The sequence below is a fragment of the Rhodamnia argentea genome, chromosome 7 (assembly GCF_020921035.1).
Source record: "Rhodamnia argentea isolate NSW1041297 chromosome 7, ASM2092103v1, whole genome shotgun sequence".
In the NCBI taxonomy this organism is placed as follows: domain Eukaryota; kingdom Viridiplantae; phylum Streptophyta; class Magnoliopsida; order Myrtales; family Myrtaceae; genus Rhodamnia; species Rhodamnia argentea.
Genome location: NC_063156.1, coordinates 8,793,222 through 8,815,626, shown reverse-complemented (window position 1 = coordinate 8,815,626; position 22,405 = coordinate 8,793,222). Strand labels below are relative to the sequence as shown.

Sequence of the window (22,405 nt, the reverse complement as noted above, 5' to 3'; positions counted from 1 at the left end):
CGGACCCACTTTCTTCTTTATGTGTTAAAAGTAAAGTAGGAATTTAGGGCTGTTTTTAATGACATTTTGTTTCGTACACAACTCTTGCTCTTCGGATCTGTATTTAGTTGTCTTATCGGATACAATGAGGATAACCCGCTTTGAGCTCTCGACTTTCCCGTACAGCTTAAGCGACGCCCAGAGAATGACTCTGTTTAAACGCGTGGCCCCGGTATACTCGCGAAGGTTCATTAATCGAAGAATGGTTATGATTGTTTGTCGATTAGTCAATGTGGCACGAGCTATCTATTTTGTTGATGATGATGTGAATTTGGAAGCTTTTGTGACTTGAACTTTTGTAATTTCGGTTTGAAAAAAATGCGTTTTGTAGTGTCATATGACCAATCTCATGGTCAAGCTTGGTCTAACAGATTGACAGCTCGTTGTAATTGAGGGGGTTTTAGTTGTTCGTACAAAGGATAGATCACTAATCAAAATAGGTCACACTTCGAGAGCAGGTTCATATACAGGCCAAACCATTTCAACCATGACTAATCGGTGGTGTATTTATGTAACCAGCCAACCTGCTATTTAGTAATGCTGTGCGAGGCAGGTCAGGTTAACACGCCGATACTTAGATTGGGTCTGTGTTTCGTAAGTTGCCATGATGAATTAGTCGTGTTGTGTCCAGTTAAACCTGGCCAACGCTATGCCCGCGTAATCAACACTAACGTCGACCTGAACGCAACAAGGACACAAATTGCAACCCTAAAAGAAGAGCAATTTCCAGCAAATAGCTAACTTCGGGCGAAGAAAAGATTCTATCTAAAAGACGCATCTGAGTATGCCAACTACTCAACGGCAATGTAGACATTGTACAGTGAAAAAAAGTCAAAGACTAATGTCCAAGGCAAGTTTCCAACCGCATCTACTGCTCGTGCTAAGTTGCATATAATTTTCTATCAAGAAGGAAATTCAAGATACGCATCTACCTTTGCAATGACTAACCCATGCTGGTTCCAGCCAAATCAACCCAAACAGACTTCTGGAAAAAGAGCAATGGAAAGCATTAAATAACCCAATGACAGTGGGGTACGGATTCACGGTGAAAAGCAATTGAAAGCATTGACAACTCCGGACAAAACTCAAGTTGCATTACAAGAGAAAACACGAGCTCGGAGTGGATGGATACATGCTATTAGTTGCTAGACCCTCGAGGGGGGATATATTTTCTGTAGTCTATTGGAAATGCAGTATAACGGCGAGGACGGGAATACATTTGATCAGTTAACAAGTACAAGGTAAGCTTATTAGAATTGGGAGGAGAGGAAGATTCTTGTCATGCTCTTCTCTCCATCCACATCTTCCAATGACCCAATTTAATTTTACCATATTGGCATCGTCTTGAAGTAAAAAGCCTTATCTAAAGAACAACACCTTCCTCACCAGCTTCATAGGAGGGAAGAAACCAAATTTGACTTAAGTAACCGCTCCCACCATTACCAGTTAAAGGTAAAGGTGCGTATATAATCCATGCATGCAAAACAATACCAAACATCACTTGCAGAATAAAGAATAGTTCATCCTAAGAACGTATGCAACTCACTGCCAAGTATGCACAGTTATTTTCCTCTTGGTCGCCATAAATGTTGACAGATAGAGACCGGTACTTTTACCGGGTTATAAATTGGAAGGCAGAGTTTAGGCAGGGTAGGTGAATCATATTTATAGAACGAAGGTGAACTTTCCCCCATGTTTCTCTGCTAAGATGCATCTGCTTGATCCACTCAAGGCTAGGAAAAATTCCCCTTTGACACTCGCTTACCTTGCACATACTCTTCTAGTTTACTCTCTCTCTCTCTCGCAGGCACACACAGAACCACAAACATATAAACTCAAGCACGCATGAACAAACACACACAGAAATGGAGCGTCATCTGATCAGACACGTGCACACCTTCTGCACGCATATCAAAACACCTTTGGTTTGGTCATAGATGTTCAATCTATCTCCTTGAGCTCATCCGGTAGAGGATATGAAAATAAGTATGTCTTCGACTTCTATTTTCTACATATGGAGTCATTCCTCCAAAAAAAAACCCAACTATGAATCTATCCTAACACAAAAACAATCCAAATTTGGATCCATAACAATCTACACCTTGTTGGATTTGCCATAGCAAAGGAGAGGATTAAAACTAAGAATAATATCCTCCTTCCTCCAAACCCGTCCCAACCTATTGAAGTAAGATTAAATCTCTCGAAAGGCTGTATATTTTGACGATATAGTGAATTACATTTCATTCGTCTTAACCTTATAATTCCTCCTGCAAAACACGATGTGCTCTTGATTCGTCCTTTTCCTTTCGTCTCTGTTTCCCCAGTAATCAGCCTGATGGCTTCTCTTTTATCAAAAGCACCCCATCCAAAAGCAATGTCATGCTATGAGTAACACAGAAGAACTAACAGGGAATTCTTGAAGGCACGAATCCATGCCAATGAGAAATTGAATAGGTCCATCCTTTAGAATTATTGCGAACTTAGAATTAACTAAATTCTAAGAATCCTAGGCAAAGAACGCGTCTCGGCCTACATAGTACTGCTCAATTTAGGCATAAAGTAGAAACCTGGACATGCAAGACGAGCATATAAACTTCGAATACACTGCAAAATTGACAAAAGAAGAAAGGAAAACAAAGAGGTCATACCACTTCAACAGAACTAATAATCGCCAAATCTTATCTCGAAATCTTATTGAACTAACAAAATTCCAGAAATTACACTGATTAAGACGACCATTGTCCAATGGCTACGACTACAATTATATTGGAAAAAGGAAGCGAAAGCTCGAAATCCCAGCCCCGGTAGTGCAACAAATTCACACCAGCAACAAATCTAAGAGGGACCGGAACTGTTACCACACTCTTTCATTTCTGTCCGACGGGAGGAGTGCCGAGGAGGCTGGCCTGCTGGAGCTCGAGCTCGTTGAGCTGCTGCTCGCGGTCCATCTCGATGATGAGGGGCACGACGAGGACGAGGAAGGTGGTGCCGGCGATCCAAGCGGCCTTCCCCGTGCTCTTCAGGAGCTTCTTCGTCACGAACGTCGCGTCGCCCGCCGCCCGCTTCCCCGTGGCGACGATCTGCGACTCCGAGATTCTGGAAATGATGCTGCTCCCGAAGCCGCCGCCGCCGCCCCCGCTCTTAGGGTTCCGCTTGTCGGGGAGGGAGACTCCGCCTTTGCGCGCCGAGGACGCCATTGATCTCGCGGCGACGAAGGGCAGCGATGAAGAGAGAGAGAGAGGAAGAGAGAGGAAGTGGAAGAGAGAAGTGATGAACGAGGGTTTTGAACGAGGGGGGCTGACGCTCGAGAGAAAAGAGGGTTTGGCCGGTTCAAATGATGGTAATCGGTCCGTCCGGTTCACTGAAGTGTAGAGGAGGAACTAGACCGAAAAAGTGTCCTTGTTCTGCTTCTGCGCTTGGACGCCCGAACGCTCGGAATAAAAGAAGGCTTGACATGATGTGATTGTGCTTTTAGTATGACACACGTGTGAATGAAATATGAAATACCGTTAGTTTGACGAAAAATAACTTCATTAAAAAAAATTCGACATATGATTTACGAAATAAATCAAGAAAGACATTATTCATTCACGAAAAAACGTTTTGAGGAGATGATTTCCCTCGTATTTCTTTCCTCTACTCCTTCGCAATCTTTTTCTTTTTAATTTTTTGTTTAATTCAAGACTTTTATATTTTATTTTTATCTTTTTTCTTTACTTTTTTTTTCCTTTCCCTTCTTCTTTAGCTGGTCGTTAGGCTGTGGCTCGGCCAAGCTTGGCCAAAGAAGAAGGAACAAGAAAAAAAAAAAATAAAAATAAAAATTGAATTTCTTAAAAATAAAATAAAAAATAACTAAAAATAAGAATTATTAAAAGGTGTACATGAAAAAAAAATATTTTCCAATTCATTTTCAAATTTCAGCGAAATATCGTAAAATATTGTCATTTCTTGAAAATATTTTTCATAAACATCTCATTTTTTGCGAAACGAACACAGTCAAAATGTGTTATTGACATCACGAACAATATAATGGAGAAATTACTTTCTTTAAATTGTTTTTTATTAGCACAAATTTGGTAAACCGATATTAATGTGCGGAGAAATATATTTTTTCTAACAATTTTATCTCGTACAAGAGTGTAATTACATACATTTTAATAGTTGTTTCTTTTTTTTTAACACGTGTGGAGAAATTTCACAAAAATAGTACAATATAATTGTGGATGTTACTTATAACTACGTATTATATCGGTAGAGATTCGCAGATTTTCTTTTTTTGTCTAGATTCTCTATTATTTCTTGCAAATGTTAATTTCGATGCGGATTAATAAGTATGGAAAGGAAATAAATTAAAATTTCACTTCGGTGTGATAACTTTGAAAGTACTAATTTTTAAATATGGAGGACGAGTAAAGGAGTTTTTAGTTGATTCACTCAATTTATTTGGTGGAAAACATTTTTTGGTAAATATTTTTCTCATTTTAAGGGTTTGGATCGTATAGAAAATGAGTCAACAAAAACAAATATTTTCCTACCAAAGCTCGAGTTTAGGAAAATGATTTCCTCTTTAAAAGAATCGATATCAACACTTAAATTAGGAACTATGTGTTTGGGTAAGAGAAACCCAACGCTCTTTCCTAGGCCCTTGGCAACGTAGCTAGGTTCCGACGCCTAGGCCCTAGTCCATCGAGGTCGGGCCTAAGACTTTGATGCCCCTACCCAGGTTCATCGAGGCCGAAGGCCAAAACACTAGTGCCCGTGCTTGAGACACTAGGTCAAACTAAACCCACATGCCTAAGCACAGTCCCATATCGATGGTAGGCTTGGGTGCCAAGGACCAGGGCCTAGCCTTGATGGACTTGAGCATGAGTGCTAAGATTGCGAGCTCAACCTCCAAGGACTTGGGTTCAAGCGCCTGATTTGTAGCCCGGCCTCGATAGACCTAGGCCTAGGGACCCCGACTCGATAGATCCAAGCTCGGGCACTTGGATTTGGACCTAGCCTCATTAGACCTAGGCTTGGGCACCAGGGAGTCGAGCACGGGCATCAAGTTGTCGGGCTTGATTTTGGTAACCCAAGACCAATGCATGTGCTCGTTCCTAGGGCTAGGAGTCAAGGATATCGGCTTGAGACTCCGGTGCCCGTGACAAGTTCTTTGATTACCCATACGCATGTCACCGATCGGTAGTGCTCGAATAGTGAATGTCCATTCAACGAAATATCAAACGAAAAAAAAAAAAAAAACTTTCTAGCTCATTTTCAAGTATTAGCTAAATATTGAAAAATATTGTCGTTTTTCTGAAAAATAACTTTTCGGATTTTTAAAAAATGTCACATTTTCGGGAAATTAATGGGGCCTAAATTCTTTATTCTTTCCTTTGGGACCACTGTTGTTTTACATATCACGTGCTTATATATAATTGAAGAAAACTATAAATTTACATCAAATATTATCGACTCACCGACAATTAAACACTCGCAAAAAGCTAGTATTATTATTACTAGCTTGGATGATAAAGCTGGGCTCAATCTTATGTGATTAGCTTAGTATTTAGAACGGCCATGGGTGTTGATTGGGCACACGACAAAAATCCGATTACTCGTGCTACCAAATGAGAACAAATTTTCCGACCAAAAAAGAAAAAATCGAGAGCAAATTTACATTTTGGTGTGATGTGACTTCGTCTTTTTTGGTTTGACTTATTTAAGAAAACCAATCCGATTCGAGAATTAACCTAACTTTTGTCTTCGCGAGGAAACAATAAATAAAACGAGGCGCGGCTCGTTTATTTGAGTAAATCTACTTTGAAATTTGGAGGTGGGAATAAGTGTATCGGAAATTCAAATTTACGGTAAAAATGTAACAGAGTGCTAAAATTTTTACAATCTGTCTAATTAGTGCAATAAAGTACTTTTGTTGCGACCACTACTTAGCACCTCATCAGAAGAAATTCCTAAACCAAAAAAAAGAAAGAAAAAAGAAAGGAAAACCAAAAGAGAACACAAAAACAAAACTGGCGAGAGATTGTGTCCCTTGCCCGACCATCCACGTGGCCGTAGATTCGATAAAGATCGATGTTAACGGTACATATATCTATTGATAAATTTGGGTATTTATACGGCACCGACTTTTCTCGCATCGTACTTTCTATGGATACCATTCTTATGTAATCAGTTTTTAATTTGTTGAAATCGGATATCTGAATGATTGCGATTGAAAATACTCTGCAAGTCGAGAAGCTTGAGTTCGTCACAATTACATGCGGGGAGAATTGCATCAGAAAAGCGATGCAAGGAGGAGCGCGAAATCCATAGTCTGAACGAAACCTCACGAGCCCGATTTGAAGTTGCGAGTGAATTTCTGAACGGGCCTAGTCGAGGTATATCTCATGGAGGAAAACTTCCTAGTCTATCGTCTTTTAGCTGGCGAGTGATCCTGGTCCCCACTTGAATTTTTTTTTAATTTTTTTGGAGAAAAATTGGAAAAACGAGAGGAAGTTCCTTTTTTTTTAATCGAAATTTATTTTAATTTCGTTAGGAAGAAAATGCGAGCGCTGGATTATGTTTCTGCCTGACTCCTACAACCCCACGCCTCTCGCCTCCCCTTCCAGAGGAACGCTGCTGCGTATAACACTTCCCTCCCAAAACCGGAAAAGAGAGAGAGCGAGCAAACCCTAATCCTCAAATCCTCCCTCTCTCTCTCTCTCTCTCCCGGCGGGCCTTGTTTCGCGTTCTCGCGGCTCCCTCGGCGCTGCTCGGCCCCTCTCTTCGCCGCGCCAGCTCCTGCGCCAGCGCCGACCACCGACCGGTCCTCCTCCTTCGGCGTCGGCACGGCTGCTTTGTGACGGTAATGTCCATCTCTCGCGCGCTCTTCATATCTCTCTCGACCACGTTCCCGGCGTGCCTCGCTGCTTGATTTGTGCTCGCGGTTTCCGGGTTTGTTGCGTTGCTCCTCCGCTTGCAGCCTTGGTTTGGAACCAGTTTTTAGCTGTAGCAACTGTGGCTGTGGTATACCGAGCGTTTAGTAAGTTCTTTCGTGGTATTCGGCGCCGAGAAATTCTTGCCGTTTTTTGGTTTTTCCCAGAGGAACCGAGTGAGATGGGGATTCTTTAGTCTAATTGCCACCTGTTGTGTTGCTAGTATTGGGATCTCTCCCTTGATGTCGAGGGCAGTTTGACTCTATGGGCGGCTGGGTCGAGCTTTATAGCATTTAGTTAGCTGAGGAACTCTACATACATCATTGTATACGTGGGACGCCCTTAATACTGTCACACATCTTGAGGACTACTGAATTTATCCTCTTTGCTAGAAAAATATGAAAAGCAATGCCCTAGAAACTCTGTGACACAAGCAATTGCACGACTTTTGTGTAATTTCACAATCACCTTTTGGGTCCTGGTACCAACTCGCCTCCTCGGCACTCTTGTGTGAATGTGCTACTTCTTTTATCATTTCCATGTATTTTGTTTAAACTCAGTGGTTTCGCTGCGTGAGTTTCACTCAAGTTATCAAAATTTGTCCACATTCCATTTAGTAATCCTTTGGTAATAGGATGAGTTATGGTTCTGGTTTCCTTTTCTGTCAGCTAGTCAGTGCGAGTAGCAATGGAATTTAATCTGAGATTAAATTCTGAAAAAAATTCGTGCAAATACAAATTTGAGTTACAATCGGTCATATGCACTTTGTATTCAGAAAATTACTCTAAGTAGTATGGTGCAATCCTCCAAACAAATATATGGATAACTTTGCTGCCGAGGTGGGTCCTTACATGTAATTTGTTGTGCAGTTTACTCCATACAGTCTAAATTTTGTCCATAAGCATGGGAGATAGTGAAATGCTGATTGCCCAAACATCTAATACAATGGGATATTCAACTGCTGGGCGCAATTCTATTGCTAATGTTGATGGGGCTTCGAATATCATCCAGGAAGCTAATGCCTTCAGTGGGGTTACAGGAGAGTTTCCAGCATCTACGACTTCAGCTAACGCTCTCAACATGGATTTGAATGCTACTACTCAGGGACCATATGTGAATAAGACATATGAGGGTAAACCAACTGTTGGGATGGCTAATATAAATCAGGACGTTGCTAACTTTGAGAATGCAGGAGTTGTTTCGTCTGGAGCTTCTGCTTATGATTCCTTTGTTAATGGTAGCATTACAAGTGAGGCTGTGTCTGCTGAGAATGGCAACAGTTCTCATGATGCAGGCGCCAATGCAGTGGAGCCACTGTCAGAAGATGGTTCGGGTGTGTTCTCTTCTGCATTTCTTATTTTGATTGGATTATTGGACGTTGTCTATTGGCTACTTATAGTCGTCCATTGGTTTCTGTTGTCAGTTGCATTATCGTGCATTGGAGCGCTCTTTCTTGAGCATAGGAACTAGCAAGAACTATTTTTGAGCAATGCTGATTCTTTACAGGGATTTAGCTGCACAAAATTTTTTACGCTGTCCACCTCTGAAGGTTGTAAAGAATTCGGTAGCCCAAAATTGATGTTAATTGATAATCGGGAATGTTGTTTGCAGACATGTACTCTAGGACGAGATTCAAGGATACTTCTTTTGACATCATAATAGTGAGTTTTACGGATGCTGATGTAATGGTTCTTGGGGTGCTTTCTGTTTGAATGAGTCTTAAGAGTACCAAATTATATATTGTGCTAGTATCTGTGGACCTGGAAAAGCAATTAGCTTGAATATCCTTTACAAGATAGAGCTTTTTAGTGTGAATATGGAATCAATGAGATTCAGTCTGCAAATCTGCCCCTTTCTTGACACTTGGATACCCCTTGCAATGTTACAACCACTGTTATGTATCATTACTCTCCCGTGTCTTCTCCTTCTGGGTGCTTACGTATGGCTAGAACATGGTGTGCTGACAATTTGTATCATGAAGTTTTTCTCTGGTTGTTCTGTAGTTCGGTACTCCTTTTATTCGGGCACAATTTATCTCGATTTCATTGTCTTGCTGACTCTCTTCTGGTTCTGATATGCATAGTCTCTGCTTTCACGTGTAGTGCTTGCTATGTCTGCGGAAGAAGATCGACTATGGAGCATTGTGAGGACGAATTCTCTAGATTTTGATGCTTGGGTTGCTTTGATTGAAGAGACAGAGAAGGTCACTGAGGTACATCCACAGCATACTGGATATCGTAGGTTTTAATAGGGTCCATCTTTATTAGGGCATTGGTCTGAGAGAATTTTGTGAGACAGATCTGATACGGCATATTAGAAGCGTTTGTTTTTTTTAGGACTGTCCCAATCCTTGAGGTAAGGAAATAAAGTGTATCTGAGGGGCTTGTGAACGAATGATATGTGAAACTCCGGCAAAACAATAACCTTCCCCTAAAGGATAAAACTTCACAAGAAAGGCTTCACCAATCTAATTACTTTTTGCCATACGCTATCTTTCTCAAGGGACATGCCAGAATGCCCTTCCAAAAAGAGAGGAACATTGAACTGAAACCCAAATCTTTGGAATTTTATGCCACCGGCTTAACAGCTGCAATCAATCTTTCACTCCAGCAATTGATATTTGGCATTGCGCAATTTCCATAACCTTTTTTTTTCCAAAGGGCCACTAGCCAAATATAGCCATTGTGTAAACGCCTTGTTTATCTTGATTTGATTCCTACACCACCAGCTTGGAAATGGCTGCAGCCAGACATAATTTGCTAAGTTATTTTGGCTGTACGACATTAACTGTTTTATCTCATTTTCCTAATGGAGAAGACAATTGCATAAGCCTTATGGGAAGGGTATTACTTTTCTATTTTCTAGGAGGCCTATTGACAATGTATTTTGACTTTTGAGATCTCTTTTTGTGCCGAATCCTGAAATTGACTTGATAGTATGATGTTCCAAAAGGCTCGTATATAAGGGGTATTCCTCCTTAGAATTCTCCTCTATGCTAAACCAGATGATTTACGTGAAGTTTATTCTCCGCGAGTGAAATTACGGTCACATTTGCAACTTTCTGTTTGTTTTCATATTTCAAAGCTTCTTGTACGAAAAAGACCATGTAAAACCTGGTATTGTCATGGCTATATAGATAACTGTGGTTGTAATGATGCTATCCCATTATGTATTCGTTGAAATATGGAGACATAACTATGCTTAGTCATCAGTATATTGTTCTGCGGTTGATAAGTTTAGAAAACATAGTACTTTGTTCTTATTGTTGCTTGGTTGAGGGGGATTAGATTCCTACTATTTGAAGCACTTATTTGTTGTTTGTAATTGCGTACCGAGCTGCTACTGGGTACAGTCTTATGCATACTTATACACTTGGTATTTATATGCCAATTTGTATCCTACCTTTCTGTTAACTTATTATTCATGATTTCTGCTTTGGGATTGCTACTCTTCTTACCGATTTGCCATTAAATGTTTTGCATTTAGTCTTTTTGTCCTGCCCTTTTACCTTGTGGAAGAATTCCCAACTTTGTTGGCTTAGGCATTTCTTTCTCTCAGATTGCATGTGAATTTTACTTCAAGTATGGCTTAATCGTAATTCTCAGTCATTTATTTTTATCTCATATCCAGGGAAATTTAGTGAAAATTCGGAGAGTCTATGATGCCTTTTTGGCAGAATTTCCACTGTGCTATGGTTACTGGAAGAAGTACGCAGAGCACGAGGCGACCAGCTCTACTGAAAAAGCTGTGGGGGTTTATGAGAGAGCTGTGCTGGGGGTGACTTACTCTGTTGACATCTGGTTGCACTATTGCCGATTTGCCATCAGCAAGTATGAAGATCCAGAGGTCATAAGAAGGTAAAGCTCTTTGTTTGTCTATCTGTTTCTATGCTTTTGGGTTAGTTTTGCTCATTCCTTTCTGTTCTTAGTCTCCTTGGTCATTTCCTTTTCTTCTTTCTCACCGTGTCTTAATATGCCTGGAACAGTGATGGCCACGTGTATGGAGGAACGATGGAATAAGAGATTTATTTTGTCACTATCTTATTCATAGATTGTGAATTTTTTAGGACATGTTTCTCTTAAATGCTCCTTTGGTAAGCCTAAGTCTTGGTGTTCTTTCTTTGGAAGAATTGAGTCGTAGTCATCTAGTGCCCAACTTATGGCTGTATTTAGCTTTGATATCGGTGCATCGATATGCAAATCGCTGCTGGGAAGATTCATCCAGTTATGGGCTAAGATGACCTTATCTCCTCAATTTGACGGACATTGTATGATTTATTTGAGGAAGGTAAATGTGGCATTTGGCAGCATTGCGTGCTGTTAGAATGAATCGTTTCTTCAATGTTAGCACCGTGGTCTACCTTTTTTTTTATTATTTTGGAGTCAGAGATTCTACTTATGTCGAGTAATTTTGCTTGTTTTGCAGGCTTTTTGAACGGGGATTAGCTTATGTTGGAACTGATTACCTCTCTTATTCTCTTTGGGATGAATACATAGAATACGAGTATAGACAGCAGGACTGGTGCCGTATCGCAATGATCTACACAAGGATATTTGAGAGTCCAATTTTGTACCTGGATAAGTATTATAACAGGTAGTCTTAGTTCTCCATTCTTCTTGTCTCATCATCAATCCAAGGCTTAATGCTATAGCATTAGAAACTAGATAGTACAATATATGATATTATGTGGCACCAAGGGGATGCAAACCCATATACAAAATCAAGTTCTGGAGGAGGAGTCCTCTACGTCTAGGAAAAGCATTTAGATCAATACTTGGATTTTGTGTGTACCAGAAATTTAAAGCAAAAAGCCGGGAATCCCCTGATTTTTACAAAAAGGCTTTCTGTATTGGTGGAGAATTATCTCCCCCCAAATCAGCCCGAAAGTCACCGGGCGGGCTGGAGGGGGGGGATTATCTAACTTGATTGGGTCCTTTGAGCAACATTTACTGCATGAAGTTTTTCTAGCTTGATTGGGGACCCTTTTTCTTCAGGTTGTGGGATTGTTCTTTTTTATGCACCTGAATCTTGCATCTTTCATCTAAGAGTCAAAGCAGAGAGCGGTAAATAGAATAGGAAAGCCCGGAGAAAAGCGTCTTCTCCATTGCACTATCAAGTCAAACTATAAGAATTGTCCTCTGGCTAAAAGACCTGTCCTCATAATACAGGAGGAAGTTACCAAAGAAAGGGGATATATAATGCTCTACTTGACATCTATAGTGACCTCATAGATGGTTAGATTTTGTAGATGTTTATAAACCCATTAATTACTCTCAAGGCTTCCTGAGGTATCAGAATATATGTTTGTTCCACAACAAAGATAACGATAAAGGATCAAAAGCACATTTTTTACCTAAAAAAGAATGTTGTCTAGCATGCCCTCATGTAATTTAGCGAGTCTGTGCCAGTCAATTTCTACTCCAGAATAGTTCGTTCTCTTGTTTAATTTTTTAAAATCGGATGAATTGGACGTCTATTCTAGAGCATGAACTAATTTTGCATATTTGGTCCTTATTGGATAACAGTTTCAATGTTGAGCTGCCTTGTTAAAATAATTGGTATTTATGTGTTGGGTTTCCTCCAGTCCTTCTGATTGCCTTAATCACATATATGTGCTGTGTGATATTTTTCTTTTATGTTTTGTAAGTCATTACCATGTGGCATGTCTTGAGATCTCCATGTGAAGGTTTTTTTCCTTTTGTTCAGCGGCAGGCTCTAATAATGCTTAACTAAGTTGGTAAGTTTTAGAAGTGATGTATTGGAAAGACCTGCATTTTAGCTGGTAGTAAGCACTGTTGTGGTTAGACCTTGCAAATTCTGTCCAAGGGTGCTGGTTGAGCTTCAACTGCTGTACCTTATTTCAGAGTTTTTATTGTTGCTTCATCTTAGTCCTTTATATGTAAGTTGTATACTTCTGGTTTTTCATAAAAAGTTTGTGGTTGATTCATGTTGACTATTCTTTTCTTGGGGTTCTATGCCATCCGAAGTGTGAATTCCTACGGTTGCTTGAAATTTGGGATGGCTGTTTCTTAGCTTGTGTAGTTTGACTTGTTGCGCGGATATGTACTCACTATTTCTTTGGATACGAGTCATTGTGTGCATAGCATCATAAATACTTGCTTGATTTGATGTCCTTTTGTAGTTGGTTAATTTTCCTTTTCTTCTTATTTTCATCTTATCATTTTACATTTCCAATTTGATGTCCTGTTCCATTTACAAAGGAATGGATTAGTGACAAGCAAATAACTTCCATTGATTTGTTGGTCTGGCTTGAATGATGCTGCAGCTTTAAGGAATTGGCTGCCAATCGGCCTCTAGCCGAGTTAAGGACTGCTGAGGAAGCAGCATCAGCAGCCAGTATAGTATCAGAGGTTGTTGACCAAGTGAATGAAGGGGAAGTTCGTCCTGATACTAGTGGACAGTCTCCTAAACTTGTAAGTGCTGGCTTAACAGAAGCAGAGGAGTTGGAGAAGTATATCGCCATTAGAGAAGAGATGTATAAGAAAGCTAAAGAGTTCGATTCTAAGATCGTTGGTTTTGAAACAGCTATTGGGAGGCCCTACTTTCATGTGAAGCCCCTGAATGTTGGAGAACTTGAAAATTGGCATAACTATCTGAATTTTATAGAAAGAGAAGGTGACTTTAGCAAGGTATTGGGATCTCTTGTCAATTTGATTATCACTATCATTTGATTTTTCGGTTGTGTTTGATATTCAGCATTGGCTTACAATCAGTAATATCTGCTGCATGATATGCTTTTTTGGGTAAACCGTTGGATGAAGCTACTTTTTAAACGGCAAATTGTACTGAGACTAAAGCATGGGCCTACCATTTGGTTTCTTTGAGGCTAAGTATTTCAAACCCTCATTTGTCAGTGGACATATTAGGTTTGTGATGTCTTCCATAAATTCTTTTATTTTTAAAGTTCCAATGTTATGCATGCAGGTGTCTACTTATCTTCCTAACCATCTGTCTGTCAGGCAAGGAGGTTCCCTCCTTTCCTATTTGAGGGGCCTCTCTATTCCGCAACGGAGTACTTCTTATGCATATCTCCCCGTGCTTTGTGTTATTTGTCTATTTCTCTGGTGTAGCATGCCGCAATGTAATGACATTGTAATATTTTGTGGTTATCAGGTGGTAAAGTTGTATGAAAGATGTCTAATAGCATGTGCCAATTACCCCGAGCATTGGATAAGATATGTTAAAAGCATGGAAGCACATGGAAGTTTGGATCTTGCGGAAAATGCGCTTATCCGTGCTACTCAAGTTTTCGTTAAGGTATGAAATGTACTTCTGGTCATACCTCTCACAGTGTTGGAAACTCGCTTCTTAGTGATTGGATTTTCAGTTCAGCAACATATTCTCTATATAAATTGGTCTTAGCTGTCATTTTTGGTTGCCTACATTAAATATACAGTTTCTCTTCAAACATTTTGTTGCCAAGTCTTTGGGCAGGATTTAGGTTGCTTGATCTTATGTCCTATTAATTGTGAGACTTGTGATGTGGATAATTCTTATTGCGGTCTGCTCTCAACCTGTGTCAGACCTTGTTTTTGTCACTAGTCCATATTTGAGTGTTCTTATGTGTTATTGTGTGTGCTTGGGTTAGGGTTAGCTGTTTATGCACTCCCAATTCCATTTCTCCGCATGTGGATTCCTAGGCTAAGTAATACACCTGCTAAGTGCATGGGTTCCAGTTTTTATCTCAGCTCACTTCTTTTCCTTTTTTCCTTTTCTCTTCCAAAACTTCGACAATTCTGCACCTTATCTGGATGTACACATGGGACCTTGCTAGTGTGTTGCACAATTGTGGATGACTGAAGTGTTTGTGTTAAAGGTCTAGGAAAGTAGAAATTAGTGATCTTACTCTTTAAAAGTTACATGATTGGAAAATTAATGTACTCTTAGCAGTTTAAATGGAGTTATCTGGCTTTGTTAAGGGATGTAACTCATCTAGTTTCAGATGACTAGTTTATGACCTGGGAAACAAGCTTCAATAGCAATGTTAAAGTAGTGGACATGAATTGCCTTTTTTCAAAAGTAAGGGCTAATTGACTTTTAAAAAAAAAAAAAAAACTGGCGGGCTCTATCTTGCTATTGGACATTAGTGCCCTGTATGAATCAGGGAGGGGAGGCAACAGCCATCCCTTGTCACTCCTCCGTTTATCTCTGTCAACAAACAGACTCTTCCTTGCATTTGGGAGCTGTATCCTGAAACGTATGAACTCTTGCAAATGTTGAGGTTAAATAGAGTAAAACACAGTTTCTAGTGACAATTGTGCAATGAGATGTTGGAGCTTATTGTGATGTGGAAAGGTAGTAATTCAACTCATAGTTGATTTCTATAGTTGACTGGTAAGATACTTTGAATTAGGTTCTTTCTTTTGGATGTGATAATATGTACTGCATAAAGACTACTAGAATCTAGATATAGGGACAAGGCGGGGGAGTGTATTACAGAGTACATTACAAAGAAACAAAATAAGGACCGCAAAAGGTAGTAAAACACAGTTTCTAGTGACAATTGTGCAATGAGATGTTGGAGCTTATTGTGATGTGGAAAGGTAGTAATTCAACTCATAGTTAGTTGATTTCTATAGTTGACTGGTAAGATACTTTGAATTAGGTTCTTTCTTTTGGATGTGATAATATGTACTGCATAAAGACTACTAGAATCTAGATATAGGGACAAGGTGGGGGAGTGTATTACAGAGTATATTACAAAGAAACAAAATAAGGACCGCAAAAGGATTTTGATTTTGGAAGTAAACTGCCGTGAGCTTCTTGTACTCGAATTGAGCTTTCTGGACTCCAGCTGATCCAGTCAGCTCTATAATTTAAGTCGTCTGTGCTGTATGTATATACTTGGGGGAGTGTATTGCAGAGTATATTACAAAGAAACAAAATAAGGACCGCAAAAGGATTTTGATTTGGAAGTAAACTGCCGTGAGCTTCTTGTACTCCAATTGAGCTTTCTGAACTCCAGCTGATCCAGTGAGCGCTATAATTTAGATTGTCTGTGCTGTATGTATATACTTGGGTTATCCATTTGCAACTTATCATTGAGTAAATTTCCAGAGACAACCGGAGATCCACCTTTTTGCAGCTTGGTTTAAGGAACATAATGATGACATACTGGCTGCTCGAGCTGCTTATCAACTTGTCCACACTGAAATTTCACCAGGTCTTCTTGAGGCCATAATAAAGCATGCCAATATGGAAAGAAGGCTGGTAAGTTCATGGTTGTGTGTTTGGTTTGACTTATGCTTGGAACAATTAATTTTTTTTCCCCTTTCAATGTTGCAAACTCTACTTTCTGTTGTATTGATCATCCGTCACCTTTTCATAATAGTTTGAAGGCGTTTAAAGTCGACATATTTTTTTCTTAATTTTCGCTAAAGTTATATTTTATTGTGTGGAAAATTCAAACATAGAACGTAATTTGTTTCAAATTACCCCAAACTCAATTCTTATTTTTCGGTTGAATAGCATTAACAATTTGATCCTGTTTTCCTCTTGACCTAAGAAGCTGCTATCTTTTTCTTTCTTTCTTTCTTTTATGTTGTTTTTTTTTTTTTTGTGTGGTTTTTTTTTTTAGGGATGTAAGGAGAGGGGGGGGGGGTATTTGGGAATGTTCAAAGAATGGTGGGAATTTATCTTTCAGACCTTCGGGATTTATTACGATAGACTATCTTTAGGTCTGTTTGCTAGACCAATGCTTCGAGGGTCCAGGTTCTCTGTTATATAGATTCTGCTGAAATGCATGAATCATATTTTTAGCTTTTGGTATTTTTCTCATCTTCTCTCAATTGACTTACCTGTAGCCCGACTTGTAACTCTTTTTTGTTAGATTATTAAGGCAAGGGAATTCCTGTGCTTGGGTCATTTACAAACTCATTTGAAAAATGCATTTCAATAAGATGCTAACTTGGTATTTCATGCAAACATGTGAGAATTCCTAGATGAAATCAGCTATTTTCTTGTTGGTGATTGCATTAGGAAATTGACAATTTGCTTAGAAATAGAGTTTTGAACTCTTAACAAGGTCAATTATACCATTTTTCTTTTGTGCAGTGGGGTATAACATCAGGGTTGTTAAAGATTCTTATGTTGATTGTGATATGCATTTTATGGCTTCTGGTATTTCAGGGGAACTTGGATGATGCTTTGGCGGTATATGAACAGGCAATTGCTATTGAGAAAGGAAAGGAACACTCACAAGCTTTACCAGTGTTGTTTGCTCAGTATGCGCGTTTTCTGTACTTGGTGGGTCTTGTATTATAAAATTTCTGCTTGTCTTACCTTTTAGTGCTGTATATCTCTCTGCTTTTAATACTGGAAGAGTGCCACGCCTCTGACAGGAAAATATGTTTTTATTTTTGCTCTCGTAGGGAATAGATATTTTCACTCAGCTTCTGTTAGCTTTATGTTAGTTTGTCAATCTTTAAATTCCATTTAAATCAGATGATTGAAAATAGAGCAGAAAGGGCTTATTGACTGAAGGATGAGCTGATCAAACACATTATGTTAGACCTTGTTATTATCATTGTAATGGGTACTGTCACCTTGTTTCGGAGCCTGTCTGAAAGGGTGGAACTCATGCAGTGTGGAAGCATTATCATGGGTTATTTATCTTTTGTTTTTTTGACATAAGGGGCTGGAGCAAGAATAGTCTTGTTTTTTCAAAAGGGTGAGATAATCCACTGTGCATTTACCTAGCTTTTGTGTCCCTTCAGATGCTGCTAGGGCCTTAGAATCACATTCGAATTTAGTTGAAAAGAGGCTCAAACTAGCGTGCTGGCCAGAAACCCAACAGATGAGGTTTTTGAGTGTTGACATTTTTCACCTGTCTTGGTGTAATCTTTGTGTGAATTGGTCCATAGTGCACAACTCAACATCTTTGATGATCTTAGTCTATGGGGCAGCTGATCTTTACCAAGCACCTGAATGGGAAAATATGCAAGAATGAATTACTGTTGCCTGTTTGGTAGTGTTACAATTTAATGGTCTAGTGTGCAGATAAATTCTGAGAAAGCTATTTTTCTGCTGTAGGCATGTGCAAACACATCCATGTTTGCTGTAACTGAATTTCACATGTTTGTCCTTTCATTCGAGTGAATCTCTCTTGTTAACAGCGTATCTCATTCTTTTGATTCTCTCTCTTTCCCTTGGTAGGCCACGGGCAAAGTGGAAAAAGCTAGAGAAGTTCTAGATGAGGCTCCTGAGCATGTCCAGTTGTCGAAGCCATTTCTTGAGGTGCTCCTGACTGCCTTCACTCCTTGCAGTTAGGAGGATCTTTTTAATCTTTTACTGGTAAACCAATAGTAATGCTGATTATTTGCCTTTTTGGTTTGGGCAGAGCTTAATTTTGATGGAGACAGTGATGCCATTGCCGAAAAGAATTGATCACTTAGATGCCTTGGTTGAGAAGTTCATTGTTCCCAACACTGACAGCCCTAATACTACGAGTATAGCTGAGAGAGAGGATGTATCTACCATTTTTTTGGAGGTAAAAATTTTAAGATTCTGGTAAAGAGTGCATTTGTATGATTGATTATTGTCATTTTGTTCGTTGTACTTGTTCTTTTGCAGAATGTTCCGGAACTGTTCTAATAATGAAACTCAGAAAATTGACAATATAGTCTTTTGGTTCTTACACTAAAAGCAAATATTGACCTTTTCACTAAAAGCACCAGAACGGGCTTTGTAGTTCAGTTATTGATTTCACAATTTGCGAATGAACCACCACACCAAGAACTTCAATCATCGGACACAGTGAACCCTAAAATATAATATTGTGATATTTTTTTTCTTGCTTTAATCTATTTTATTTAACTCTTTAAAGATTGTTTTGGCTAGCGTACATTTGTTAGGATCTCAGAGGTTTATTTTTTTTATAATGATTCTGATTGAAGTCCTAATGGCTGAACATGGTGTAATTACTTTTTATAATTTGGTTCTGTGACTTTTCTTTTAAAGGGCCATTTTGGTTACTAGTTAAGGTGGAGTACTATAGGTGCTTAATGAATTTGTTTTGCTCATTCCTGTTTCAAACAAAGGCATTGTGATATATCATAGTGCTACTCAATTCGACCCCTGATTGGGTTGAGGGAAAAAGCCTACGAGGGGATCTCTTTTATATGAGAGATTCGCTTGGACTTTTTGTTTATTTATCGTCTTTGTTAGCATCATCTCTCTTTCAAATTATACAAGCCTGTTATGCTTTTGCACAGGAGATTGAGAAGTGAATGGTCCCTTTTTTTTTTATTGTTGTTGTAACATTTAGGGAAAATGGCACAAATGGTCCCTGAAATTTGTCCCAATGTGCAACGTCGTTCCTTGACTTTTAACATGTTCAATGCGGTCTATGGACTACCGGTAAATGTTTAGTGTAGTCATTTCGTTTGCTCAAACAACAAATCAGACGTTATTTTGATGATGCGGATTATTATTTGCGGAGTTGGATTTTTAAAAATGATATGTTATCATGTCCATCCTTTTTTAATCTACTTTAGACAAGGACAAAAAATTAGGAGTTAATATGTCCTAGATTATTATATCCTTATTTGTAGTGTAATATCTTACGTGAATAATTATCCTCATTTTACTTTTATATTTGTTTACTGTTCAAACTTAACGGATTGAAAGCCACGTCAACGGATTTCGTTAACTTGAAGTAACGGAAGGACAATGTTGAAGATTTACATGTAGTCCGGGGACTGGATTAAATATTTACCAATAGTTCAAGGTCCACATTGAATAAACTGAAAGTTTAGAGTCCACATTGCATATTAGACCAAAGATGAAGGACCATTTCGTGTCATTTACTTTTATATTTATAGTTGCTATTGAATGATTTCAAGGGTCAAAGGTGATGCAACAGAGATTGTGGTGTGATTTACTAATTATGCGGATCGAGATGATTTTCTTGCCATTTTCTGTTGCAGTTTCTGGATTTGGTGGGAGATGCCCAGGCTATAAAGAAGGCTCATGATAGACATCTTAAGATCTTCCTGCACAATAGGTTGGCTTCACAGTTGAAAAAGCGTCAGGCAGAGGATGTTCTAGCTTCAGACAAATCTAAGCTAATGAAACCTGATGCTTCTGCTCCTTCATCTGTCCAGTCTTTGATGGGTGCATATCCAGGTGTACAGAACCAGTGGACAGCTGGTTATGGTGTACAACCACAAACTTGGCCGCATGTTACCCAAGCACCAGCGCAACAATGGAACCCCGCCTATGCCCAGCAGACGGTAATTTAGAGACGTATATCCAATGCAATGTTCATACATATCTATATCTTGCTCTGTCTGATGTTGCAATTCGATTGCTGTTGTGCTTGTTGGACAATTTTGTGACAAGTACATGTTTACCTTTGGGTAAAAATACTCTCATTTGCATGTCTAACCAGTCCCTTGGCTTACTTGCTGTACTGTGCTGTATGCATGTGATCTTTTTGTTGCTTTACAATACAAAATAAACACCTTGGTGTAAAGATATGTTGGTTGAAGAGGTATGGACGTGCATGAAATGTAAAGATTTTTTTTTCTGTTTTACTTGCCTTTAGATGGGAACACATGGCTTTTCGTGCGGAGCAACCCTTTTCATCTGCTTCATAAGTATTTCAATTTTTGCTAATTTTCCTTTTACCTATCTGGCAAAGCATTTGTTGAAAATGATTGAAGAAAGACAATAAAATGTGGAATAGTTATATTGAGTTTTCGTAATGTGTCACTTGCATTGGTCTGAATTCCAGTGATTGCTTCAATGATTAGATGGCAACTATGACCTTGCTGTTTTAAATCCTCTGCTTATCATGATAGTGTGGCATTGGCTCTTGATATCCTTCTCATACCTTGAAATTTATCCACCATAAAATTACATGGTCATTTTGATCCTCACTGCCCTTGAATTAGGCTGCATATGGTGGTTACCCGGCAAGCTATGCTACCCCGCAAGTATCAACATCGGTGGCACCAACTGCCTCATATGGGGCTTATCCTCCAACTTATCCTGTGCAGGTACCGAATACTTTAGCATTTAATATTGCAGTTCCTACATATATTTCTTGCTTAGAGACTCTGTATAATCTGCAAGATTTAACATGTAGAATTTAGTATGGAAACAAGTGGGCAGAGGATGCTTATGATATCACTTTAATTGGGGTTTGCTTTTCGTTCTCTGATATTGGGGTTTGTCATTAAGTCGCGTGTCAGCTTTACTAGTTGGAGTTTTATTGGATTTAGTCGTTGGTATTTACAGTTTGTACAAAAGATGCTCCTTTTTTTTAACATTATATGTTATTTCACGCGACATGACTTGGAAGCAGTAGGCTTGGTAGCTTATCTTCGATTTGGAGGCAATTGCTATTAGTTGTGTTTTGTTGGTAATGATGAACCACCAAAACCTATTTTGCTCACCTGCATAAGCTCTAGACTCCCAAATCGTATTTGCTGGTTGTGTTCTTTTAAATGGTTAAAGTCTTGGAGTAGCACTAATGGCTCATGGATGAACTAGTTGCAAGTCGTTTTTTTAATAATACTGTTGAGTTTGCTTGGACTTGTCTTTGCTATGTGAATGGACGTAATTATTTAACAGACGTAATTATTCAGGAGAGTGACAATAGCGTTGCTGTTGAGTAGCTACTGTCTGACTATCGAATATCGCTGGAAAGGGATAAGCCATAATCAATATTTTCTTTTTGTCCGTAAATTTATGGTGTTATTAAGAGCTGAAGTTTTGTCACAACGTAATCAGGCCGCTCCACAGCAGAGTTATGCACAACCAGTCGCCACAGCCACAACAGCCCCATCTCAGCAAGCAGCGTCGGTGCCTCAGGCTTATTATGGGACTTACTACTGAACAGGGATAGCAGCAGCATCCTTGTTTGCATGATTGTTGTATAGAACACTCATCCCTAGGTCTCACGAGAATTTACTTCACCTGTGGTTTTTGAACCCAGCGAGGGGGAGCTGATGATGTTGATGGTGGAGCAACAGAGTTGACTCTTGTCTTTTGACAGCAGTATATGAGTTAGGCTGTGCGATGATTTGTGGGGATGGATAGTCGTTCCTCTTTTCTGTTCTTTTCTTTTTACCTTTCCCGGATTGTTTAGGTCTTGTGTTTCTGTTTCTTCCACATTTTTATGATTAGTGTATTTGGTCCAAAAAAAGAGCGATGCACTTTTAAAGCGGTGCTCGGATCTTTCTTGCATCTCCCTATGCTTTCACTTGTTAAACTTTTTGCTGCCTTTGTTTTCTCATAATCCTGATGACTGACGGGGAGAACTGAATTGTGGGACAGGTTGGAACGAGACAATAGATACTAGATACCCTAGATGTAGATTCTTCATGGCGTTGCTCACAGTAGTGTCCCCGAGTATCGGTATCTCGGTCTCTGTTTTGTTTGTGGACCGATCGTTTGCCATCTTCATCTTTGCTAAAAGTTTG

At 39.3% G+C, this 22,405-nt stretch overlaps 2 protein-coding genes across 4 annotated transcripts; one reads left to right on the top strand and one right to left on the bottom strand.

The window, feature by feature from the left end:
• Positions 1 to 2,697: 2,697 nt before the first annotated feature.
• On the bottom strand, positions 2,698 to 3,328 carry LOC115729553 (mitochondrial import receptor subunit TOM9-2-like). Its single transcript, XM_030660177.2, has one exon. It carries the CDS (start codon positions 3,234 to 3,236, stop codon positions 2,907 to 2,909), a length of 330 nt encoding a protein of 109 aa, XP_030516037.1. The 5' UTR covers positions 3,237 to 3,328; the 3' UTR covers positions 2,698 to 2,906.
• Positions 3,329 to 6,646: 3,318 nt separating this feature from the next.
• LOC115729551 (pre-mRNA-processing factor 39-2) lies at positions 6,647 to 21,865 on the top strand. 3 transcript variants are annotated; one of them, XM_030660168.2, is made up of 14 exons: positions 6,647 to 6,886; positions 7,826 to 8,289; positions 9,059 to 9,168; positions 10,587 to 10,813; positions 11,382 to 11,549; positions 13,243 to 13,606; positions 14,091 to 14,234; positions 16,035 to 16,187; positions 17,106 to 17,222; positions 18,132 to 18,212; positions 18,316 to 18,465; positions 19,904 to 20,209; positions 20,873 to 20,977; positions 21,714 to 21,865. In XM_030660168.2, exons 2-14 carry the CDS (start codon positions 7,860 to 7,862, stop codon positions 21,816 to 21,818), a joined length of 2,460 nt encoding a protein of 819 aa, XP_030516028.2. In that variant the 5' UTR covers positions 6,647 to 6,886; positions 7,826 to 7,859; the 3' UTR covers positions 21,819 to 21,865. The 3 variants fall into 3 exon arrangements, with proteins under 3 accessions (XP_030516028.2, XP_048139091.1, XP_048139090.1); XM_048283134.1 differs by having other exon boundaries at positions 6,648 to 6,886; positions 7,996 to 8,289; XM_048283133.1 differs by having other exon boundaries at positions 6,648 to 6,886; positions 7,968 to 8,289.
• The last annotated feature ends 540 nt before the right edge of the window (positions 21,866 to 22,405 follow it).